The 20,661-nt window shown below is 46.1% G+C and overlaps 1 protein-coding gene across 1 annotated transcript in view; it reads left to right on the top strand.

The window, feature by feature from the left end:
* The window catches only part of LOC119464492 (uncharacterized), a 78,042-nt gene that overhangs the window by 38,004 nt on the left and 19,377 nt on the right, over positions 1-20,661 (top strand). The window contains exons 16-27 of the mRNA XM_037725489.1: positions 2,224-2,376; positions 3,127-3,380; positions 3,906-4,027; positions 6,197-6,295; positions 9,105-9,227; positions 10,128-10,323; positions 11,071-11,266; positions 13,620-13,805; positions 14,492-14,719; positions 16,323-16,480; positions 19,565-19,685; positions 20,321-20,493. Of these exons, the coding sequence (XP_037581417.1) occupies positions 2,224-2,376; positions 3,127-3,380; positions 3,906-4,027; positions 6,197-6,295; positions 9,105-9,227; positions 10,128-10,323; positions 11,071-11,266; positions 13,620-13,805; positions 14,492-14,719; positions 16,323-16,480; positions 19,565-19,685; positions 20,321-20,493 (2,009 nt within the window). The remainder of the gene's footprint in view (positions 1-2,223; positions 2,377-3,126; positions 3,381-3,905; positions 4,028-6,196; positions 6,296-9,104; positions 9,228-10,127; positions 10,324-11,070; positions 11,267-13,619; positions 13,806-14,491; positions 14,720-16,322; positions 16,481-19,564; positions 19,686-20,320; positions 20,494-20,661) is intronic.

Below are 20,661 nucleotides of genomic sequence, written 5' to 3'. Positions count from 1 at the left end.
TAAGTCTGGTGTGCACATAGGAAATGCCACAAGATTGTTTGTTTGATATGATTCATTCTAGTTGTCTTCATTGAAGTTTGGGTGATGCCAATCCGGAAAATGTTAGAAGGGACCCCAAAAGCAAATGTTAAGGGGGCTAGGTGGGCCTCAGGAAAAAAAAATTATTTGGGCTAGAATAATGAAAATGTAATGATTTATGTAGATTTGTGTGTTTATCTTAAAAATTACATTTTATTTCAATGTATCAGACTACTCTTTTATTAAGCTGCCTGAAGAAATTTTTTTCTAAAAATGTCATTTTTAGAAATTTACAGCTTTTATCATGCAAAATCTGGTAGGTTCATTGTGCTCATCAAACACTCAGCTTTTAATTACCAAAAGAATTACCAAAATTGCACTTGCAGGAGCTGAGAAAACCTCATCACTTGGTTGCACACTGACAGAAAAAAAAATTTTTTTTGAAATAGCTAGAAAAGGCTAAGCAACATTTTTAAACTTGTGCTACAAGCAAAATTCATTTATTTAACACAACACACTAATATCTTTCAACCCTGCGTTTATGGGAAGCTCCTTCAGTATTTTAGATGAGGTTCTTTCATTTCCTGCATGTAATTTTATGATTGCCTCGGCCACACCCTTTAAAAAAATCGTGCCAACTGTATGAAGCCACTGTAAATGCCACTTTTGTCTTGGTGACCACGTTGCGACTTTCACCATGAAGGCTGCATTGCAAAACATTCACTGCGACAAAAACATTATTTGCTACTTTGCCTGCTACTTTGCATCACACATGCAGCAGGATTGTTTAAAAGGAAGTGGACCTCTTGGTCGGTGTTCACGCACAGCGAGTTCCTCACCGAAGCCATTTTGCCACAATTCTCGCCCTTGATAACTAGCTTGACAAGAAGGCCACACTCTTGCTCTTCTTTGTCATGGATGACATTGCCAACTCATGCGTTTCATTTTACGCACAACAAAGCGTTTACTGAATGCAAATTCATGACTACCTCCCCGCTGGCCCTATGTCACGGTGTCACATCGCTTAAACAAGTCCGATTTCTGCTTTGTTATCAAGGCTGTAGCGAGCTCTTTCAGTTTTTTCCATCTTTTTAATCAGCTTTTGAAGTAATTCTGCAGGCTGTAACATTGTGCAGTGGAACCCCTTTCATACGTTCCTTGCTGTTGCGTTTTCCCGGCTGCTCTTTTAACAGTTTAACAGTTCTGACCTAAATCTCATTCACTCATATGTAATATGTTCTCATTTGATATTATATGATGTTCTCATTTGATATTATATGATATCTAACATAACATAATGATATCTAACATAACATAATGATATCTCGTTATGTTCCCACATCTTGCGTTGCATATGAACACGATGGTCACGTAAATTTAGTGGTGCAGAAGGAAATTTGCTTTCGCATGTTGCAACAAGCAACCGGTACGTTCCAACAAGTGAACAGTTCGTTTCAATAAGCAACATAATTTACACAAGCCAGGCACTGCACAAACATCGAGAGAAAACGTACACAGAGCAGTTAGCAAAGCACTTGAGAAAATGTGCATCGCTTAAAACCTACCGAGAACCACGCACACTGGGCCAAATCCACCTAGCACAGCGCTATATTAACGCTGGGGCCTGCAAGGGCTTTGTTTGCACTGCATAATCGCCGGTTCTTTTTATTCAGCTTCGCCGCAGTAGAGCCGTGTTATGCGGTGAAGCATGTGCAAAATATTGCAGTGAAGCATATGAAGAGTGGGAGGGGGGCCACTGTCACAATACGTGCGCCCACGTGACCACGACACAGTATCCTGCCCTGGAAACGAAACCGAAAACTGGCTGTAGAAAAGCTACTATATTACATTATTTACAGTGCTCTGTGGCTTTTCGCTATTTTTTTAAGGCATTGAGGTCAAGCAGCTTATTTTTACAGGGAAAAAAAATGAATACAAGTCAAAAATATTATTTCAGTATCCCTTTAATATCGGCGTTTTTGATGCATGGAAGTAGAGAGAGCAGCTGCACTAGTGCAGTTTTGTGACTGGAACTCGTGCCATATTCTTAGGTTCTGACCGAATATGTAATTATTTTCTGGAGATGACAAATTTACTGAATTTATGGAATGCATGTGCGTTGTGCTTGTGTAAGACGGGCATTGCCTACTGCGGTGCTGCCGTGATTCTCGTAGGTCTCATGGCGGTGATATCTTGCCTTTGCAGAACGAGGCCAGCAATGAGCCAGCACTTTGCAAACACCGAACTGCCATGGAAGCCATGTTCCTGGAACACTGTGAGAAGCAGTTACAGACCAGGCATCCCACCGTTGGGCTCCCTTCGTCAGAGTTCTCGTTACCGCAGAAGGACGCACTAAAGGTCTGGTCTTCTTATAACACAGCATGTACGCTCTATGAAAAAAAGAAAGAAAGAATGGCTAACTGCCCTTTACTCTTTTACAATAGGCTTGAACTAGTGGCATCCACAGTGTGGCAGTATGAGAATCGATAACCTTGTTTTCACGCAATCAGCACGTGGGCGGAATGCGCGGTAATGGCGGCAGATACGAACTCACGTAGGCAAACTTTTCGCACTGTCTCGGTTAAGGGCGACTCAGGAACGCAAATTTCACGATTATTCTGCATGAAAACGCCGGGAAGCAAAATTTCGATCGTTATATCCGATATGCGGTGAATAACATATCGTTATATGTTTTTTTTCTCATAGCCCTAATGCATAAGTTGATAATCTTAAGCCGACCCGTTATAACCGATATATCATTATGTGTGGCATCGTTATAAGTTGATTGCACTGTAGTAAGCCAACTAAAAGCAGAAGAAATGGAGCTGGGCAGGTCATGTAATGCGTAGGATGGATAACCGGTGGACCATTAGGGTTACAGAATGGATACCAAGAGAAGGGAAGCGCAGTCGAGGTCGGCAGAAAACCAGATGGGATGATGAAGTTAGGAAATTTGCAGGCGCAAGTTGGAATACGCTAGCGCAAGACAGGGGTAATTGGAGATCGCAGGGAGAGGCCTTCGTCCTGCAGTGGACATAAAATATAGGCTGATGATGATGATGATGACTTTTTGCACCTTTTTTTTCCTTTTGTCATGGTCTTGTGCAGAAGTTGGAACTGTGCCTGCTTCGGCAGCCAAAAGACACCGCCATGACGTCCACGTCGGCGCAGTACCCCGTGAATGTTTCAGTGCCATACACGAGCCCACTCCTGTGCTTCCGCGGCTACCGTCTCAACCCAAACTACCTGAAGCAGCCGGGCCACTCGCTCGACAGCACCTCCTATGCGCACAAGATGCACTCCCGCGCCCACCTATGCCGCTACGAGCTCAACGGAATGTGCTACGATGACCAATGTGGAGGGTATGAGTGGTCACTTATTGACTCTTCGCTGTTTAGACTATAGTTGAACGTCGTTATAACGAAGTCGGATCTGACATGAAAATATCTTCGTTATATATCTGATATTCGTTATAAGCATATGTATTTGCAACGCACTGATCTTGGCAAGAAAATTTGCATTTACTTCGTTATATCCAATAATTTGTTATATCCAATAATTTGTTATATCCGACTGTATTACAGTCGAACCTCGATATGATGAACACAGATACAACAAATTATCGGATGTAGCGAAGTAAATAAAAAATTGGCTCACCGCTATTAGAGTGGTCAGATGTATGTTTATAACGGATGTCAGATATAAAAAAGCTGTTTTTTGTCACGGTTTGACCTTATCAGTACTGGTTGTATTGCTGGTGCGAATACGCCTTACAGAGACCTGGTTGTCGCACCATTTTGGCTTGAATGAATGAAGTGAATGACCACTTCTAGCGTGTAAACGGAGACATGCAGCTATGCCTCACCTGCAGTGCTTTGCATTTACAGGCAGCATAAGAAGGACTACATGTGCAGCGCTGATGAAATCCTCATGGACTTGGCTCTGTACTCACCGGTGCTTCTGAACATCTCGCCATCCGATTCTGCCCAGCAGTGGAAGCAGAAGGCCGGTAGGTATCCCCGCGATCTTGCCGTGTCGTGCCTTCCAGTTGCAATTTCTGCTTAGTACTACAGTGTAGACTGCTTTTAACGTAAGTTGCCGGAGTCGCGAACCAAAACAACGATTTTCAAGCCCTGCACGTATGCAAAACATGTAGACCTAGCATGTAGACACTCTTTGGACTATCGCGCGCACATCGTGATTACGTTTTCGCCAGTGAGCTGGCAAAAACATAACCGTGATGTAGCCGGTGCTCTTCAAGCTTGACAGCTTTGAACTGAGTCAAAATGAAACAACCGTTTGCCGCAACCGTTGCAGAAAAAACCGTGACCACTATCGACGCGATTATGAACGGCGACTTTGCGGTGCCGAAGGCACGCGCCCGACGCACGCACCGAGTCTGGACGAATGAACTACCATTCGCTGCAACAACTGCAGTCAGAACCGCGGTCACTATCTGTGCGATCATTGATGCTGACCACGCAGTTTTTTAGGGACGCGGTGCGTACCGAGTAAAAATGAAGCTACTGTTCGCCGCAACTGCTGTGGAGAAAACCGCGGCCACTATCGACGCGATTGTAGATGACTGTATAGTTACGAAAGCCCGCGGCCAACGCGGTGTTGTGCACGGTGGTAAACGCAAGAATACAGGCTTTAAAGATACAAATAGGCTCGAAGCGTTCCGGCGTTGCTGTCATTCACGTACGATTTCAACTGATGGCTGTGGCAATGCGGACTCCACCACTTCGTTTCGGTTGGACGCTAGCGCCGTTCTTGCTCGTTTGCGTCGCACATTTGCGGCGCTTCTCGCTCACTGAGCTCCGAAAGTAGTCCGAATTAACGAGAGTTTGATTGCATTGAATAATGCATACGCCGGCCGGGACTAGAGGACGAGTCCGAATTAACGGATTATCTGAATTAACGAGGGTCTAATTAACAAAGTTTTACTGTAGCTGCAAACTAAATTTGCGGAACACTGCTTAAATTGACAGCGTCGCTCTCGCGACGGGGTGCACAGAAACTGAAGCTACGTTCAGTGCAAAATGCACCGCTGATAAGCAGCCGAGCAAAACGTTTCTCCGTCGCCTAGACAACCTGCGCGTGCATTTTTTTTCCATTCGTTTGCTCCGCATCTCATGCTCCTCCTCCGCATTGCCCTCGTTGTTCTCCTCTCCCATCGGTGGGCGTACCTTGTTGAGAAGCGTGCTCGCTGCCACCCTTGTCGGCGAGATTTTCCCGTGGAAGCCGCATTATAACCGGTATTTCGTCTCACGCGGCTGCACTGTAAGCGGTATGCGTATACATGGAGTTCTATGGGAGGGTAAATGGGAGTCGGAAAAGGCCGCGTTGTAGCCAGTTCTGCACTATAAACGGTTATGTTATAAGTGGTCTATACTGTACTGTGATGGCTGGCTAGCGAACAAGGATTAGTGACTTGTGGTTAGCCTATTATAGAAGCTGTCCCAGAATGTGTATCTCTAGCCCACTTAGTTACATGGTACCTGGATCATGAGAAGGAAGCATCCAGAAGAATAAAAGCTTCTTGGAGCACATGTGGTGGGCATTATGAAATCATCACTGGCAGCTTACTGTTATCCTTGAAAAGAAAAATATCATTGCATTCTACCAGTGTGTACTAACATATGGTGCTGATCAGAAGAAGCTAAGTGCCATGCAGCAAGCAATGGAAAGGAAAATGATAGGCACAATATAAAGAGAGGAAGACAGCGCTGTGCATTAAAAAGTAAATGGGACTAGTTAATATTCTAGTTGAGATTAATATAGAGCTGGGCAGGCAGCGCAGGGTGCCTGTCATGGGAGTGGAATACAGTAAAAGCTAGTTCATACATATTGAAGAAAAATATGCAAGAAAAAAAAAAGTATTGTACTACTGCAGATTGGTGCCAAAAAATCGCATTTTCCGGGATCATGTTTACCGGTAAAGAAGAAGTGTAATTGGGTAATTTTTTTGTATTCAGGATTGGGAACGTTGGCGTCGGGAAATGGTACGAAACTATTGTTTTACTGAGGTTCTACTGTATGTTTATGTCTTTCACATCACATAATTCCTTTCCTTATAAAATGGATGGATAATCTCTCACGTCTTCAGCTTCATTGTGCGCTTTCTCTTCGTAAAAGCAAGGCATAGGAACTGATGCTTGCTACCTGTTGCTTGCAGAAATCTACGTGGCCAACATGAAGCGGAAACACAAGGGCCTGGACACTCAAGCCCTGTGCCAGCTGATCATCACCGACGTGAACCGAAGTCTCAACAGAGGTGCGCCCCTGACACATCACAAAAATCGCCTAAATGACTTCTTTGTCTATGAGGGGTGGTTCCTCTCTTGTGTGTAGTGCAGTAGACACTCCAAGTGGCAAAATTCTTCAATCATACCCGTTTTGAAAGTGCATTAGAACTCCAGGCATTCTTGGGTACGTTTCCTTTGGGGGTTGCTTGACTGACATACCACAAGATAAGTTACCCAGTACCTGCTAAAAGTCCTTGAAATGGCTAATATGACTGAAAAAGATGTGCAGACTGAATATATACAGTTTATTTGGCTTTGCTTACAGTTTCGCTCTAAATGTGGTGCTTTGTAGTATGTTTTGTTGGGTTTGTCCAAAGGTTACATGACAAAGCAAACCCCCTACACTGTTTGTTGGTCGCTGCGCTCGTTTTTTTAAACTTAATGTATGGGGAGTTCTAAAACCATATGATTGAAGAATGCTGCTTAGTGGAACATTTCCTGTTCTCAGCTTCACTTGTGCTCGTCCATAAAGTTTCCTGCAAAAACTTACTAAAGGTAACTCTGGTTTCGTAGGAATAATGGGTTTTAGACCTTCGAGGCTTCATTATTACTTTTTCTGAATTTCCAGGAAATTATATTGTATACACCAAGGGGGCAATAACTTTCTGCACACATGCAGAGCATGGCAGAAATGATCAATTTTCAAAGTCACAAGGCTGCTTTAAGCCAGAAGAAAGAAGTTAGGCCAATCCATGTTCAGCTCATCGTTCTCACGCTAACTGAATCACCATGCTTGTAGCTCCTGCAGATACTTAGTGTCGGAGTTGGCTCTAGCAGTTGCTGAGAAAAAAATTATGACATGCCTCCCGTGCTCGCAATCAGAAAAAACTAGACATGCAGAATTTGCCTTCGCAGATAGGAATTTTTTTTAATGAGCTTTCATAATGAAAGCAGCGCGTCGTCATCACCATTTGTGCTCCATTGGGCCCCAGAGATGCCAAGCAGACAGGGGCGGTATTCTTGTACGATCACTTTTTGAAATAATACTGTCACTTTCTCGAGATTTTATGTGACTGCATCGGGGGGACTTGTCAAAGTATGTCATCGACAGTGTTCATGGTGCTGTTGTCATCGACAGTGTTCGTAGCACTGTGTGCAGGTACCGAGCTTGGCACAGAGACGGTAACACTGGTGACCATATACACCAATGCATTCGGTGTCGAGTCAGGCAAAATCTTGCTAAAGTGATAGTATCTCCGAAAGTGATTGACATACCGCATCATATCGTAGTCGAGCACAATATGAACCCACAGCAACCTTCACAAAAATGTGTGCTGTTGCCAACTTGTGATGGTGGAAGAAAAAAAAAAGCGCCCGAGTCCCCTCCCCCTCTCCTTGCCCTATTCCAGAGGTGACGACTACTCGCAGATAAGTATCGCGTAGCAACAGAGGCGCATCTCTTCCCTCTTTCCCCCCTTTTTTGCGCATCTTCCTGTGGCCATACCAACCTCCGTGCTCACGAGGATGCCACATGGTCGCACTTTCCGGACGGTGTATTTTACACACGCTTGCTCTTTAGAATAGGTCAGGCACCCACCTGCCTCGAGCAAGACAGCTGCATTGTCCACGGCAAGGAATGTGAAAAACAAACAAAGAGAAACATTACGTTTTATAGGCGACATGGAGCTTCTTTTTTGTCCGTGGTTTTCTCAGCGTCAGCGTCTCTTTTGTGCGTGCCACTCTCTACACTCTACACACGATGCTGCGGTGGTGCGTTGCGGCAGAATCTATGGAAAGTAGCAACAGTGCGGGTTGAGATCTAATAGCGACGTTTTCATGGAACGCTAAGATGTTGACAACTGATGGGTTGATGGGCGAAATGGTTTATTTTGGGTCTTTCACTATAACAATAACCTGTTAGAATCGCAAACAGTTTGCTGTGGTCCGCTGAAGTTGGTTATAGCGAGATTTCACTGTAGTATACTGGGACCTCTCCGTTATGTTGCTTATGGCGCAACGTAATGGTTAAAACTGGGACTAGTACAAAAAGATCTACAAAATGTTTAGGTACCTGCCGTGGTGGCTTAGCGCTATGGTGTTGTGCTGCTAAGCACGAGGTCGCGGGATCAAATCCTGGCCGCAGCAGCCACATTTCAATGGGGGCGTAATGCAAAAATGCCCGTGTCCCGTGCATTAGGGGCACGTTAAAGATCCCCAGGTGGTCGAAATTATTGAGTCCCCCATTACGGTGTGCCTCATAATCATGTTGTGTTAGCACGCAAAACCACAGAATTTAATTTTCAATTGTTTACGTACAATCATTCAAAATAATTTTTTAAATTCTCGTGGTACATTTATTTCTACATTATTATTTAGCATAGATGTATTGCATCCCAAAGCTATAGGCTATGTGGTAGCCAAGGCAAGGCAGGTTACGCGCTTGCCAGCTTATGGAACTTGCCACTCCACTCGGCCAGATTGTCAGTGAAATGGAGACGTTGAAGCACTTGCAGCTGAGCTTGTGATGCATGTTCAGTTGCATCTGTGCTTGCCAACTCAGCAGAGCAGGATGTGGACATCTTGCTGAAATAGCCTAGCATATCTTCTACTTTGTCTTCCTGGACATAAGCCTTAGGCTTAACACTTTAGGTCTAACATGTTTGGCGTAGCACTAACAATGTGCTTAGTCTAAACATTAGCTGAAATAATTTCAGGGTGTTCTGAAAATGCTTCCAATTGATATTGTACGATATGTTGTTAATTGCTTTGGAGTCTGAAAGGGAAATTGCTTCATTGTCATGGATGGCATGGCAGAAACAGTTTGCTCTCATCTTTCAGTGGCGCCGCATTACACGGCCCTCCAGAGACGAGGTTGGATCGTCCAGCAGTCACAAGAACCATCCCGAGTGCTAAAGTCACTTGATGTAGCTGATAAGCCAACTCAGCTAGCCACCGAGAAAGGTAAGGCTCTTTTTCCTGGTCATCACAGTGGCCAAATGTACCTGCCATTGTGCATGAGGCGTTAGGTGTGCAAAATTTCAGTTGCCATCTTTGAGGTGTGTGATGGGGCCATGAAGATCTCCAAATAATTGAGCACGTCCCAAAAATTGGTCGGCTCATTTGATCATGCTCCATGTCTCTCCTTTTATCGAGTGTACCAGGTGTGCAAGGTATTTGAGAACACAATGTTGATTCAGGCAGAGAAGAATATCTCCAGCAAAAATAGACATATTTCCACCAAACTTTGGGAATACTTCTCTTACGGTTTATTTCCACAATTACTCAGTGAATCCGCCATCCGCAGCAATAACCAATTCAATTCGGCTTCGGAAACAGCTGCATGCATAGATCAGGTGGTCCTTAGAGATGTTGGCCATTGAGTCAGCAATGGCGGCCTTCAGCGAGTCTTTTGTCTTATGTGGCTGTTTGTTGGCCTCTCTCTCAACGACGCCTCAGACATAGTAGTCGAACGGATTTAAATCTGTAGAACTAGGGGGCCACAAGTTGGCAGTGAAGTGGTCGTAGAAGTTGTCAGCCAGCCATTCCTGGGTGATGGCAGGCAGTGTGGGCGGGAGCCGAATCTTGCTGAAAGACATAAGGTCTTCCTTTCGAAACAGTCTCTGTCCAGGGCTTTACAATGGTGGCAAGCACCTCCACATCTGCGGCAGCATTAACACGGAGTCCTGCAAAAAAAGTGTGGCAGCATGACTTCACCCTCGTTGCTGACGACGACTAACACCATCACAGACGACTGAAATTTTGTGTGCATCACTGTAGGGCACCTCATCAGCGATTGTGCAAAGCCACCTGTCGTTACGGCTTTTAACTTTACTTACCTAGTACGCTGCTCTGCTGATGCAGATTGGAGGTGCCTCCTGCAGCAGCAGATGACTGAGGTGGACGACCCTGAGCTCCTGGACCTGGAGCAGGACTTCCGGTATTTCGACTCGTCGCATCTTGGCACGGCCGCCCTGGAGCAGCTTGTCGTTGAGCACCCCCACCACGTTGAGCTCTGGTTGCGGCTTGCCTATCGACACCTATACGGCAAGCACAACAGGTATGCATGATCGATGCGTCATGTACAGTTGAGCCTCGTTATGTTGTCTGTTTTCTTCATCGGGCTGTAATTGACAAAAAAATGTGAGCTCCCTGGATCCCGTATTCTTCTTGCTCATTGTTACAACAAAGTTACATTTAATACGAAAATTCCTTTGTTATATCCACTATTCATTATAAGCACATTGGCTGATATCAGTGAAAATAAATTGCAATTAGGTCTGTGCGAAAGAAGCACAAATGTGGCATGCCATCAAAGGGTGTCCTGTCGATTTCTTGTCGAAGAGGAGGAGGGAATGCTATGAAAGGTGTATGGGGGAGAGAAGGGAGGTATGTGTGGAGCGTGGTGCCGATTCATTGGTCATGCCAGTGACGACATCATCCACACAGTGAACGATGCACGCCTTTGCTCAGTTACCGCAAGAGGGATGCGCCTCAGTAACGCGTGTAACACCGGCGCTCTGTGCTGGCCCGTTGTGTAGCACCGCAGAGGTAGCGCTAAATTGTGAGGCCCATCAATCAGTGAACAGCTACACTGCACATAAAAGTTCGAGAAGAGGCTTTGTCATGTCGCAAGCACAACACGCTTCTTACCATAGCTGCCCTTCAGCCCGCTAAGGGCTGCTACTTAACGGCATGCTCACCTGTAGGGTGGCGTAATGAAACACATTGTGAATTTGTCTCTGCCATGGCACATCTTTCCTTTTATCGTTTCGGCTGTATGCATGGGGTGTGTGTATCTACGCAGTGATGAAGGTGACCCCGAAGCCAGGCTGGACCAAGCGCTAAATGTGTTCTCGCAAGCTCTGGAGAACAACCGGGCCAGCCCCGAGGTGTGGCGTCACTACCTGGGGTGGTACGCGGTGCACCCGCAGTGCTCCGACCTGGACTACCTGTGCCACAAGGCGCTGGACTACAGCAGCCACAACTCCGTCTGGTGGAAGGTGAGCGTTCTGCATAGCAAATGGTCACACCAGCAAATTGTACACTCGAACCTCATTATGACGAAGTTGCATCTGACTCGAAAATACCTGCGTTACCATATTTACTCGATTCTGAGGTGTGCGTGTTTTTCAGAAAAGCTTTTTTTTAAGTTGGCTATAATAGGAGAACCAAGTACGAAACCAAAACTTTCTCCCCCCCTCTCTTCCTATCTCAAATGGAGGATCAGGAGCAGCATTCTCGGGCTATCACTTTCAGATATACTATTCGTTTTGCAAAATTTCGTTACGAAGCAAAAAGAAACATAAAGTGGATATTGTGAGCACAATGTGAAGCCTGTTTCCATCAGCGCAATTAACCACAGCGTATGGCCTCGAGTCCAGGCTACCATTGCTTCATCATGGTCACAGAGACCACGTGCCGTACACCAAGTTTTGGCTGCTTTTCAATATACAGTGCAGTCCACTTATAATCGATATCGAGAAGAACGAGAAATCCAATCGTTATAACCGATCAACTGCCAAAAAAAAAATGCCGAATATACCTTTGTAGTCCCGAAACTGAACCTGCCACTTGCGATAAAAAAATCAACGTTGAAGAAAGTAGGCCGTGAAAATAATACTTTTATTTATACCTCTAAATAGCGTCTCAATCGTTACTACACGCTGAAATAGAAATCTGCACTTGCTTTCGCGGAAGTTTCGGACTCACAACCGCCGTGTGCATTGCGTCCATCTGCTGTGCGAACACTGGCGGCTATAATTTAGCATGCATGAATTCAATGAGCGACTCTATTGACGACGTTGCACTTTGGTTGAACCTCGGGGTTGGTGTCAAAGACGGGCCATTGTCAATCTCGTCGTCACTGCTGCTGCTGTCGTCGCCTCCGTCGCACAACGCCGCCGTCTGTCGCGACAACGATCGCCCCGTCGGACATCTCTTCGCAGAACGAGGCAGCACTATTTGCACTCAGAAGCTCCTACATCGAAGCCCCACCTATTACATCGTCAGTAGCGACGTGCCCCCAGAGTTCGATAATAGAGTTTTAGATTATGGGGATGAGCGTTGGGGCTCCCTAATCTAAAACTCTCTAATGTCAGCGGCTTCCACCATGTTAGTTTCACCCATGAGGGTTTCGTCGCACAAAGCCTGCCTTTCCCTTTGATCGGCATGGCCACTGCATCTAGCCTTCTTGATCCTAGTGCTTCCGGTTTTCATAATCGTCGATATCATCGAGTGCGCGAGCTCGCACTTCTTCGAGTCTTGCAAAATCAGTTTCGTCTCAAGGGGCGCACCTCCCGCTGCTTCCGCGGCGCAATTCCGCGCTCATTGAGAGAGAGCGCGACAGGGAGCGCAGACGCCCCTCGCTAGAGGAGGCGTTGCCCTCGCTTATTGCCTTTCTTCCGCCCCCTCCTCGCGCGACCGCCGTTGACGTGGGCGCGAAGCAGCTGGCGTCATCTTGTGCACGCTGCACCAACTTGCGATGCTCTCCGTGGCTTTCACAATCGGCGCGCGGGCGGGATGCGCTGCTCGGTAATGGCGGCAGATACAAATACGCGTAGGCAAACTTTTCGCCCCGTCTCGGTTAAGGGCAACGTAGGAATGCACTTTTCACGATTATTCTGCATGAAAAACACCGCCCAGAAGCAAAATTTCAATCGTTATATCCGATATGTGGTGAATAACATATCGTTATATGTGGTTTTTTTTTCTCATAGCCCTAATGCATAAGTTGATACTCTTAGCTCGGCTCGACGATATTGTTATGTGGGGTATCATTATATGTGGACTGCACTGTAGTAGAGTGGTTCTAGGAAGTCATTTTTGAAGCAGCTTTCTCAACTTTAAAGTCGCTGAAATGTCGCGTATTGTTCTGTCACGTCACTAGAAAAAAAAGTTTCCGGTCGCTGAACAGAAAAATTTTTTGCTGAACAGGCCATAACGTCTCTGAATTGAGGGACAAAATTGCTGAAGTGGCAACACTGCATCAGGCACGATGTCATTGTGATGTAATGAGTGATAATAGTTTATGAATATTGAATAAGAGTGTGATCACTGACTCCAGAATTGCTTTGACATTTAAGATTTCAAATCTCAGAGGGCTCTTTTAAATTGGTTGATGAGTGTTACTAAAGCTGTTGGCTGCTGCACAAAAAGCTGTTTTGAGCTGGGCTAGCCTGTTGGCAGACAGTGGCCACAGGGGTCACATTTGGAAGGCTATTACCATGGAGATTGATTGCCAACATTGTTTGTGGTGCACTCCCCGTGCTTTAGCTCGTTCCAGTGATCGGCTTGTGGGATCTCTCACATCCTGGCACTTTTGCCATTTCTGACAACCTTCTTCCCGGGGTGCAGTGTGTGACGCTGGTGGACGCCCTGCCCTCCAAGTGCCAACTGTGCCAGCAGCAGCTGTACAACCTGACCCAGGGAGTGTCGGACGGCAAGCAGCCGGACTCGCTGTGTGTCCTTGAGGTGGTGCTCTACTGGGCACAGCTTTGCGCCATCGCCGGCAACATGCCGCTTGCTTTCCTCATCCTCAAGGTGAGGACCACGAGGCTACGTTGTTACAGATGACTTTGTCCCAAAGAGTGTGTGACAAGGAAGGTTTCAGCAGGAAAACACAATCCCTCTGGTCTGGCGTCAATTCCAACACAGTTAAAGAAAGTGCACCTTGATGGCTCTAGGACAGGACGAATACCATTTTATAGTACAGAGAAAGGAACGCCGGAAGTGTGAAAGATACAAAAACTATTACCACGCTTCAGGAGAGTTGGAAAATCAAGGATGAGGGACGAAACATCTTTCAGGGTTTCCCAGAAAAAAAATATGCAGTTGAATAAATGAAAAGGAATTCCATATGGGTTTTCTTTGTTGCTTTGCAACTGCTTTCAGGTACATGACGATTTCTTTCCTGTGCAGATTTTCACAAAACTGATTTGCTTTTCCATTGTTCCTGCTCTTTGAGTTGCCTATTTATTCGGCCCTGCTTTGCCATCTACTGGCCTCTTGGTTAGCTCAGAAGGTAGATCAATCGTGCTAAGAAGGCTGGTTCAATCCTCATACAGGACATTTTTTTTAAACTGCGACGCTTTCTTTTTCATGAACCCTTCTGCATTTCCTTTCCTGCTTTCAGGCAGAATGGCATTTTTTTTTTCTTTCAGACAACTTTCTGACAATGGTTCCAGTTCAGATGACAATAAAAAAAATATATTGGCTGTGTTGTGCAGACGTCCGTCAAATCTGTCATCAAGTTCGAGCACTTCGTGGACCTGTCGGACGCCGGTGAGCTCCTGGACATGACGACGCGAGACATCCTCCAGTGTGCCAACATGCTCCTCTCGCCGAGTCACCTGTGCTTCCTGTGGCTGTGCTATCTGCACTTTGCCGAGTTCCGCTCCCTGCCAGCCGGACTGTTCTGCATCGAACGCGGTTCTGCCGGTCGACTCTGCTCCACGGTAATGCGGCGAGTTTTGACTTTACACTGTTTATGATTAGCGTAGATTCGGGACAAGCTGCTACAGCGAAACATCATTATCAGCTTGCTGTGACACCATGGATTTTGACACCGTCTGCTCTAGCCTAGTTACCGTATTTACTCGATTGTAACGCGGCCACGATTGTAACGCGAGGGGTGACTTTTCATTGCGTCCATCAAGAAAAATAAAAAATAAAACCGCGAAAGGTAACGCGAGGGGTGACTTTGTTGCATCCAGCAAAGAAAAAATGAAGAAAACCGCTAAATTAGCGCGAGACCACCGGATGCATGAAAAAGTCGCAGTTTCACCCGAAAGGCGAAGCATCGATTGCGATAGCAAATTAGTAGAGAGCTATACAGAGTAAGGATAGTAGTTTTATCGGCTGCATAATTTTGGACATATTCGATTACTAACTGAATTAGCAAGCATGGTGTCAGTGTGCACAAGAAAACATGAATATATCACACTCGATGACTGCAGACAACCACTGTCAAAACGCTGGCGTGAGCAAGTGCGGCGACAGCAGCGAGCGAAGGTTCGTGTGGTCTATCGCTTCAACGGAAACTGAGCGGCGAAAGCACAGCACATACAAAAGTCAAAGCCGTGTGGAGGTCGCTTTCAAGATAGGGTGCGCGCGACAGCCCTCAGCCACGCAAAGTACAAGTACGAAGAGTAGAAGCCGAACCCCCTCCCTCCCGCGCTGCCTTCCCGCTTACCTCCTTTGGCGTGGGAGATTGAGTCTCCAGTTCCCCTTGCGCCTGGTCGCGAGGTACGCATTTGGTGCTGCAGCTAAACTTTGCCTCCACTCCCTCCCTCCCATTCCCCCACGGCCTTTCGCACGACGGAGACGTCGCGTTTGCTCTTCACCGTGCGTTCGCTCTCCGTGAAAGCGCGTCCCTTGCGTGCTTTCACTCACACATTTCACTTGTTGATTAGAATTGGGTGCATCATTGCCCTGTTTAGACAACTTGAATTTCGGTATTCGATTGTAACGCAAGGATCGACTTCAGGTAGCAAAAATCTGCAAGAAACTCGCGTTGCAATCGAGTAAATACGGCAAGTGTTCGTCAGTGAAGATGGACTACTTTGCATTCTAAAGGAGCCGATTACTGAAATGTTTCCAGAACTTTTACTGGCCAAAATACTTTAAAATTCCTGACATCACACTGACATGCCAGTGCGGGGGTTTCAATGTGAAATCTGAAAAGTGGAAGTGTGGCCTGGCATTTTATTTTCTAGTAATCGACCTCTTACCACGAAATTGACAAAAATAGATTTGTAGGAAATGTCCAAACTAATTTAGTGCTTCTTTTTAGTGTCCCCTGAAAGGCAAACCGCAAGGACACCTCTCTTGTGCTCAGTTTGTTAAGGATGGATAGCAGCTGTAACCAAAACTAGTTTGTAGAAACAAATATTAAACTGCTTATATCACTCCGATGCTGGCCAGTATTTTTACTATGGTTTAGAGGTTGTGGAACTTTGTGTGATGCGGAACAAGAAATTACAAGTTGGAAGCTTTCTGTCAGGTCGTTTTTATAGGTGGGGAGGTCTAATGTGTTTGCTGACAAAGTTGCATTTTCAGGACTCTTTCGAGATCCCCTGGGACCAGCACGAGGCCCTGACTCAGTCGCTGGACACGCTGTTGAGTGCCTTCCACGAGGCAGTAGACGAACTTGGCGGACCCGACAAGTGTGTTCCCCTGTTTGCCAATCACTTGAACCTGCTTGTTAGCCGATCAATGTAAGTATGTCACTGCAAACCAACAGTTATATGCATTAAGAAATGTGCCGATACACCCATTTCCTAATTCGCAAGCACGTTACCCTGCCTTGCACATTTTCCCAACTAGTAGTGGCGGCAACGGTCATTCTTCTAATGAAGACGGAGTGCTAGCTACACACACCTGGGCTTGTTAGGAGAGCCATGTCTGCATTTTTCATATCATAATATAGGTAAACTGTGCTTGTGCAAGCTGCTTGCAAAAATTACCACACCGTCATTATTTGGGCAAACTGCCTAACTGAAAAGCTGGCTTTACAATTATGAAAATGTTGTATTGTGCAGTGTAATCTTGTTGATACAATCTTCACGGGAACTAGAAAATAAAGCGTATCATCCAAAAATCTTATCAAAAATCGTATCATCCAATGTGTTATCCAGCTAAATCGTATTTTTGGGAAAAGGAAAAAAATGTATCATCCCGAAAAATGTATTACGCAGAATCGTATCAACGAGGTTCCACTTTATTTGTGGTGTCTGTGTCTTTCTATTGTCCCTGTACGCTTGTGCTAAAATGCTTTCCAAGTACGTTTGCCAACATACCTAACACAGAGTTGTACATTAGTTGTGCTTTATTGTAATGTAAAAAAAAAAGTCTCAATTTTGCCCGAAAGGTGGAGCATCGATTTCGATTTCAAATTAGTGGACAGCTAGCTATACGAAGTAAGGATAGTTTTATCGGCCATATAAACTTCTAAACATTGACATACCAACTAAATTAACAAGCATGGTGTCACGCGCGCGCGCACAAGCAAACATGAATGCATCTCACTCAATGACCGTGGAAACTCGCTCTCAGAAAGCTGGAGTGAGCAAGCGCAGCAGCAGTAGCAAGCGAAGTGACCTTCATGCTGCCGCTCACATCAACGTGAGCTAAGTCGCGAAAACACATTGCAGGGCGGACTCTGTCTCCGCCGCAAATAGCTTTCAAGATGCAGCGGCCCGGGTGGGGGCGATTATGGCGTAGAACGCGATCGCCGGCTCATCGTCGCACGCTTTCACTTGCACATACAGCGCACGGCGCGTGGCGACAACTTTATCGCCCTTGGACTATACACGGAACCTCACGACAATGGCGACGGTAGAAATGCTCCTGAATAGGCCTGTGCGAATATAGTGCTTTTTTGGTTCGAAAAAAATAGTAATTCTTCTCGAATGATTTTGAAGCGAATATTTTGAATAGTAGGAAGTAAAGAAAAAAAACATGGCAGAGGGCTAAGGCCTGGGATTTATTCGAGGAAAGTAAACAACTTGATTATTTACGAAAATCTAAAAATTTTCGTGCAAAAACACTAGCTGTTCGTTTGAGGTGCTCCCTTCTGCAGCTTACAACGGCTCCTGCAGTGGAAAAAAAGCCTTTCACTTCTTGTCTGGGTGGCTGGTATCAAAAGATACCTACGGGCAGCTGCAACCAGGGTTGGGTAAAGGTGGCTGCCCTTGCTTTTCCACCACACAAGGGGGTCTTCGGACCGGGAAAGAAGGGGGGCCTTCAAGTACCCAGCAACCTCATCCGAGATTGTACGGCTTGACTGATGATGTGCACGTGAACTGAAGTGTGTAAAAGCACTCCACACAGAGTCCCCTGATGGGTCTGCAGAGGAGGTGCCGTTCTCACTTGTTGCACTTGTTGCTGTACCATGTTGATCAACTGGCACAGTCTCTTCTGCTGCCGTTGTGAGTAGAGTGAGCGCCCATTGCTTTGCGGGTCGTTCAGCGTAACAGACGTCTTTGTATTTAGGATCGACCAACATTGCCAATGCAGGAAGGCGTGACATCTTGATATCAGGGAACCTAGTCTTGATGCTATGCAAAAGGCTTGAGGCAAGCAATGCTGCCTCACCACCTTCAGAAACATGTTCAGCTAGAATCACCTCGGTATGCTGCAACAGGGAAATGACTTGTGACAGCGTGGGATATCTGTCCCCAGACAGTTCAGTTGTGGCATGGTCAAGTGGCTTCAAGACTTGCACTGCTGCGTTCATAAGCTTCCACTCACTTGCATTCAAGTTTGGAACTGTGTCAGATTCTGAAAGTTCTACAGTGATGACCGTACGGAGCTTCACGAGCCTGGCCATCATGGCATGCTCACTGTTCTATCGTGTTGGGACGTCTTGTATAACCTCAAGACGGTCCAGCTGCATGTTTCTCTGAATTTCCCGAAACTGTCCTTGGGCCTTGGCACTCCATTTTTATCTAGCCACAATCGCTCTGGCTTTAACACAGAGCTGCAAAAACCCTGACACTTCTCTTTTTGACATCACTGAGCTGAGCTGAGCTTATATCCGATAAGAAGCTCAGCTCCGGCGACACAGAATCCTATTAGAGCCACAGCCTACACTCAAACAAAGGGAACCGCCTCGTTTGCTTATGTATGCCGCACCGCCTAGCGACAAAAAATAAAACAGTGCAATATAAAATTAAAGCGCAAGCAGCTCTTCACAGTTCAAGCTCACAGCTATTACTGGAAATTAAAGGTGCAAATATTTTATACAAACCAATACTTTTTTTTATTGATAGCAACATCCTTCAATTACTATAACGTCCCCAAAGTACACGCAAAAATGATGACAAATAACTCCCGGCAGATTGCTGCTTGTTGATTGGTCACCCTCGCTCCACGACAGACATTCCACGCTTTCTTCGAGTGACGCACCAGCCAGAGCGAACCGGTTCCGGATCGAACCGTTGCAGAATATGGGCCCTGATGGCAGTTTTCAAAGGATTGCATAGAAGAAGAAATAAACTTTATTGAAGCGGCTGGCAGTTTGGTTTTGGTGGCCTCGGGTGGCGGTTCGATGTCCTTGGACTCGGGCGGCAACTTCGGCTTGTCGGACGGCCCAGAGCTAGTCTTCCAGCTTCGAACTTTTCAGGGCCGCCTCCTAGAGGCAGCGACCCCGACGGAGAAGGTCCCCGGCGGCCTCTGCAGCCGAGGCGACGGCATAGAACTCTTTTTTTTTTTTTTTCCGTACTTTAGCACTTTCCTGCGAATGGCCGAGTGAATGAATTGGATCTATCAGAATGGCCTGGTTGCTCTTGGCAATGCAGGGGATCAGCTGCTGTACAGCTGTGCAGCGTGGCTCTGGAAGACAATCCAGGTTGGTCCGACGGCTGGCTGCAGCTTGTGGAGCTCCACCTCAAGGCTGGGGATGCGGAGGAAGCCACTCATGTAAGAAATATCTTGGGAAAGGCACTGAACCGTATTGTCATGTTATTGTGAGTGTCACGTTATGGTGAGAGTGAACAGCTAAATACTGCAAAGTTAAGAGCACTCATCTTTCTCGAATTTTTACAACATTTTAGTGCTTTTTTGCTTTGACGAAACGAACGAGAAGGGGTGGGGAGAATCGTTAATGAACTATATGAAGTTAACGAATAATGAATCTAAGAAAAGCTTAGGGGAAATTATTTGTTGTTTTAATTGAAATGCTGAAATGGTAAGGTAAAGGTAAATAAAAGCAGCTTGTTGCTGGTGGGAGCCACACCCACAACGTTCGCATTACGCCTGCGTTGCACTACTGATTGTGCTACAGCGGCGGCTGTTCCCATGTACACATTCTTGGTTATTTATGCATGCGTACATTAAGCTAGCGCCACTCATGTGGCAGATGTGGAACATCCTTTTGACCGATGGCCTCATGTGGTACGTGAACTTTAGGAGCAGGCACCTGGCCGATCAACTCTCATATGCTATTTGAAGGCATGAAACCTGCCGGAGTCAAGATCCTCGCTGCTTTTAATATTTCGAGGTGGGCAGGTCTGACAGTACAAGCGTGACAGGTGTCTGCGGAACACTCTTTGCAGGCATTGCAGAGAGCCCTGTCGCGGCTACCAACAGATCCACGACTCCTGTTCAAGGCGGCGGTGGGAAATTTCATCTTGCCAGGTGATATAGTTCAGGAGCTGCTGGACAACCTTGTGGCCCACTACTTCCAGGTCGATGAGAACATAGTTGGTCTTCAGCGAAGCACTGCAGAGTGAGTTTAACCTGAATGTTGCAGCCAATACCCCTGTCACAAGGGAGAACATGTCGTTTGTAGGTACATATAAATCAATGCAGCAAGTGATGTTATGTTCCAGTGGTACTATGGGGACGAAAATAATGGGATTCACGTAAGGATGGCGATGACGGATGTGTCGGAGAA

This window comes from Dermacentor silvarum, chromosome 9 (genome assembly GCF_013339745.2).
Source record: "Dermacentor silvarum isolate Dsil-2018 chromosome 9, BIME_Dsil_1.4, whole genome shotgun sequence".
In the NCBI taxonomy this organism is placed as follows: domain Eukaryota; kingdom Metazoa; phylum Arthropoda; class Arachnida; order Ixodida; family Ixodidae; genus Dermacentor; species Dermacentor silvarum.
Note: the sequence above shows the minus strand (reverse complement) of the source record. Positions and strands in the feature narration are given on the sequence as shown.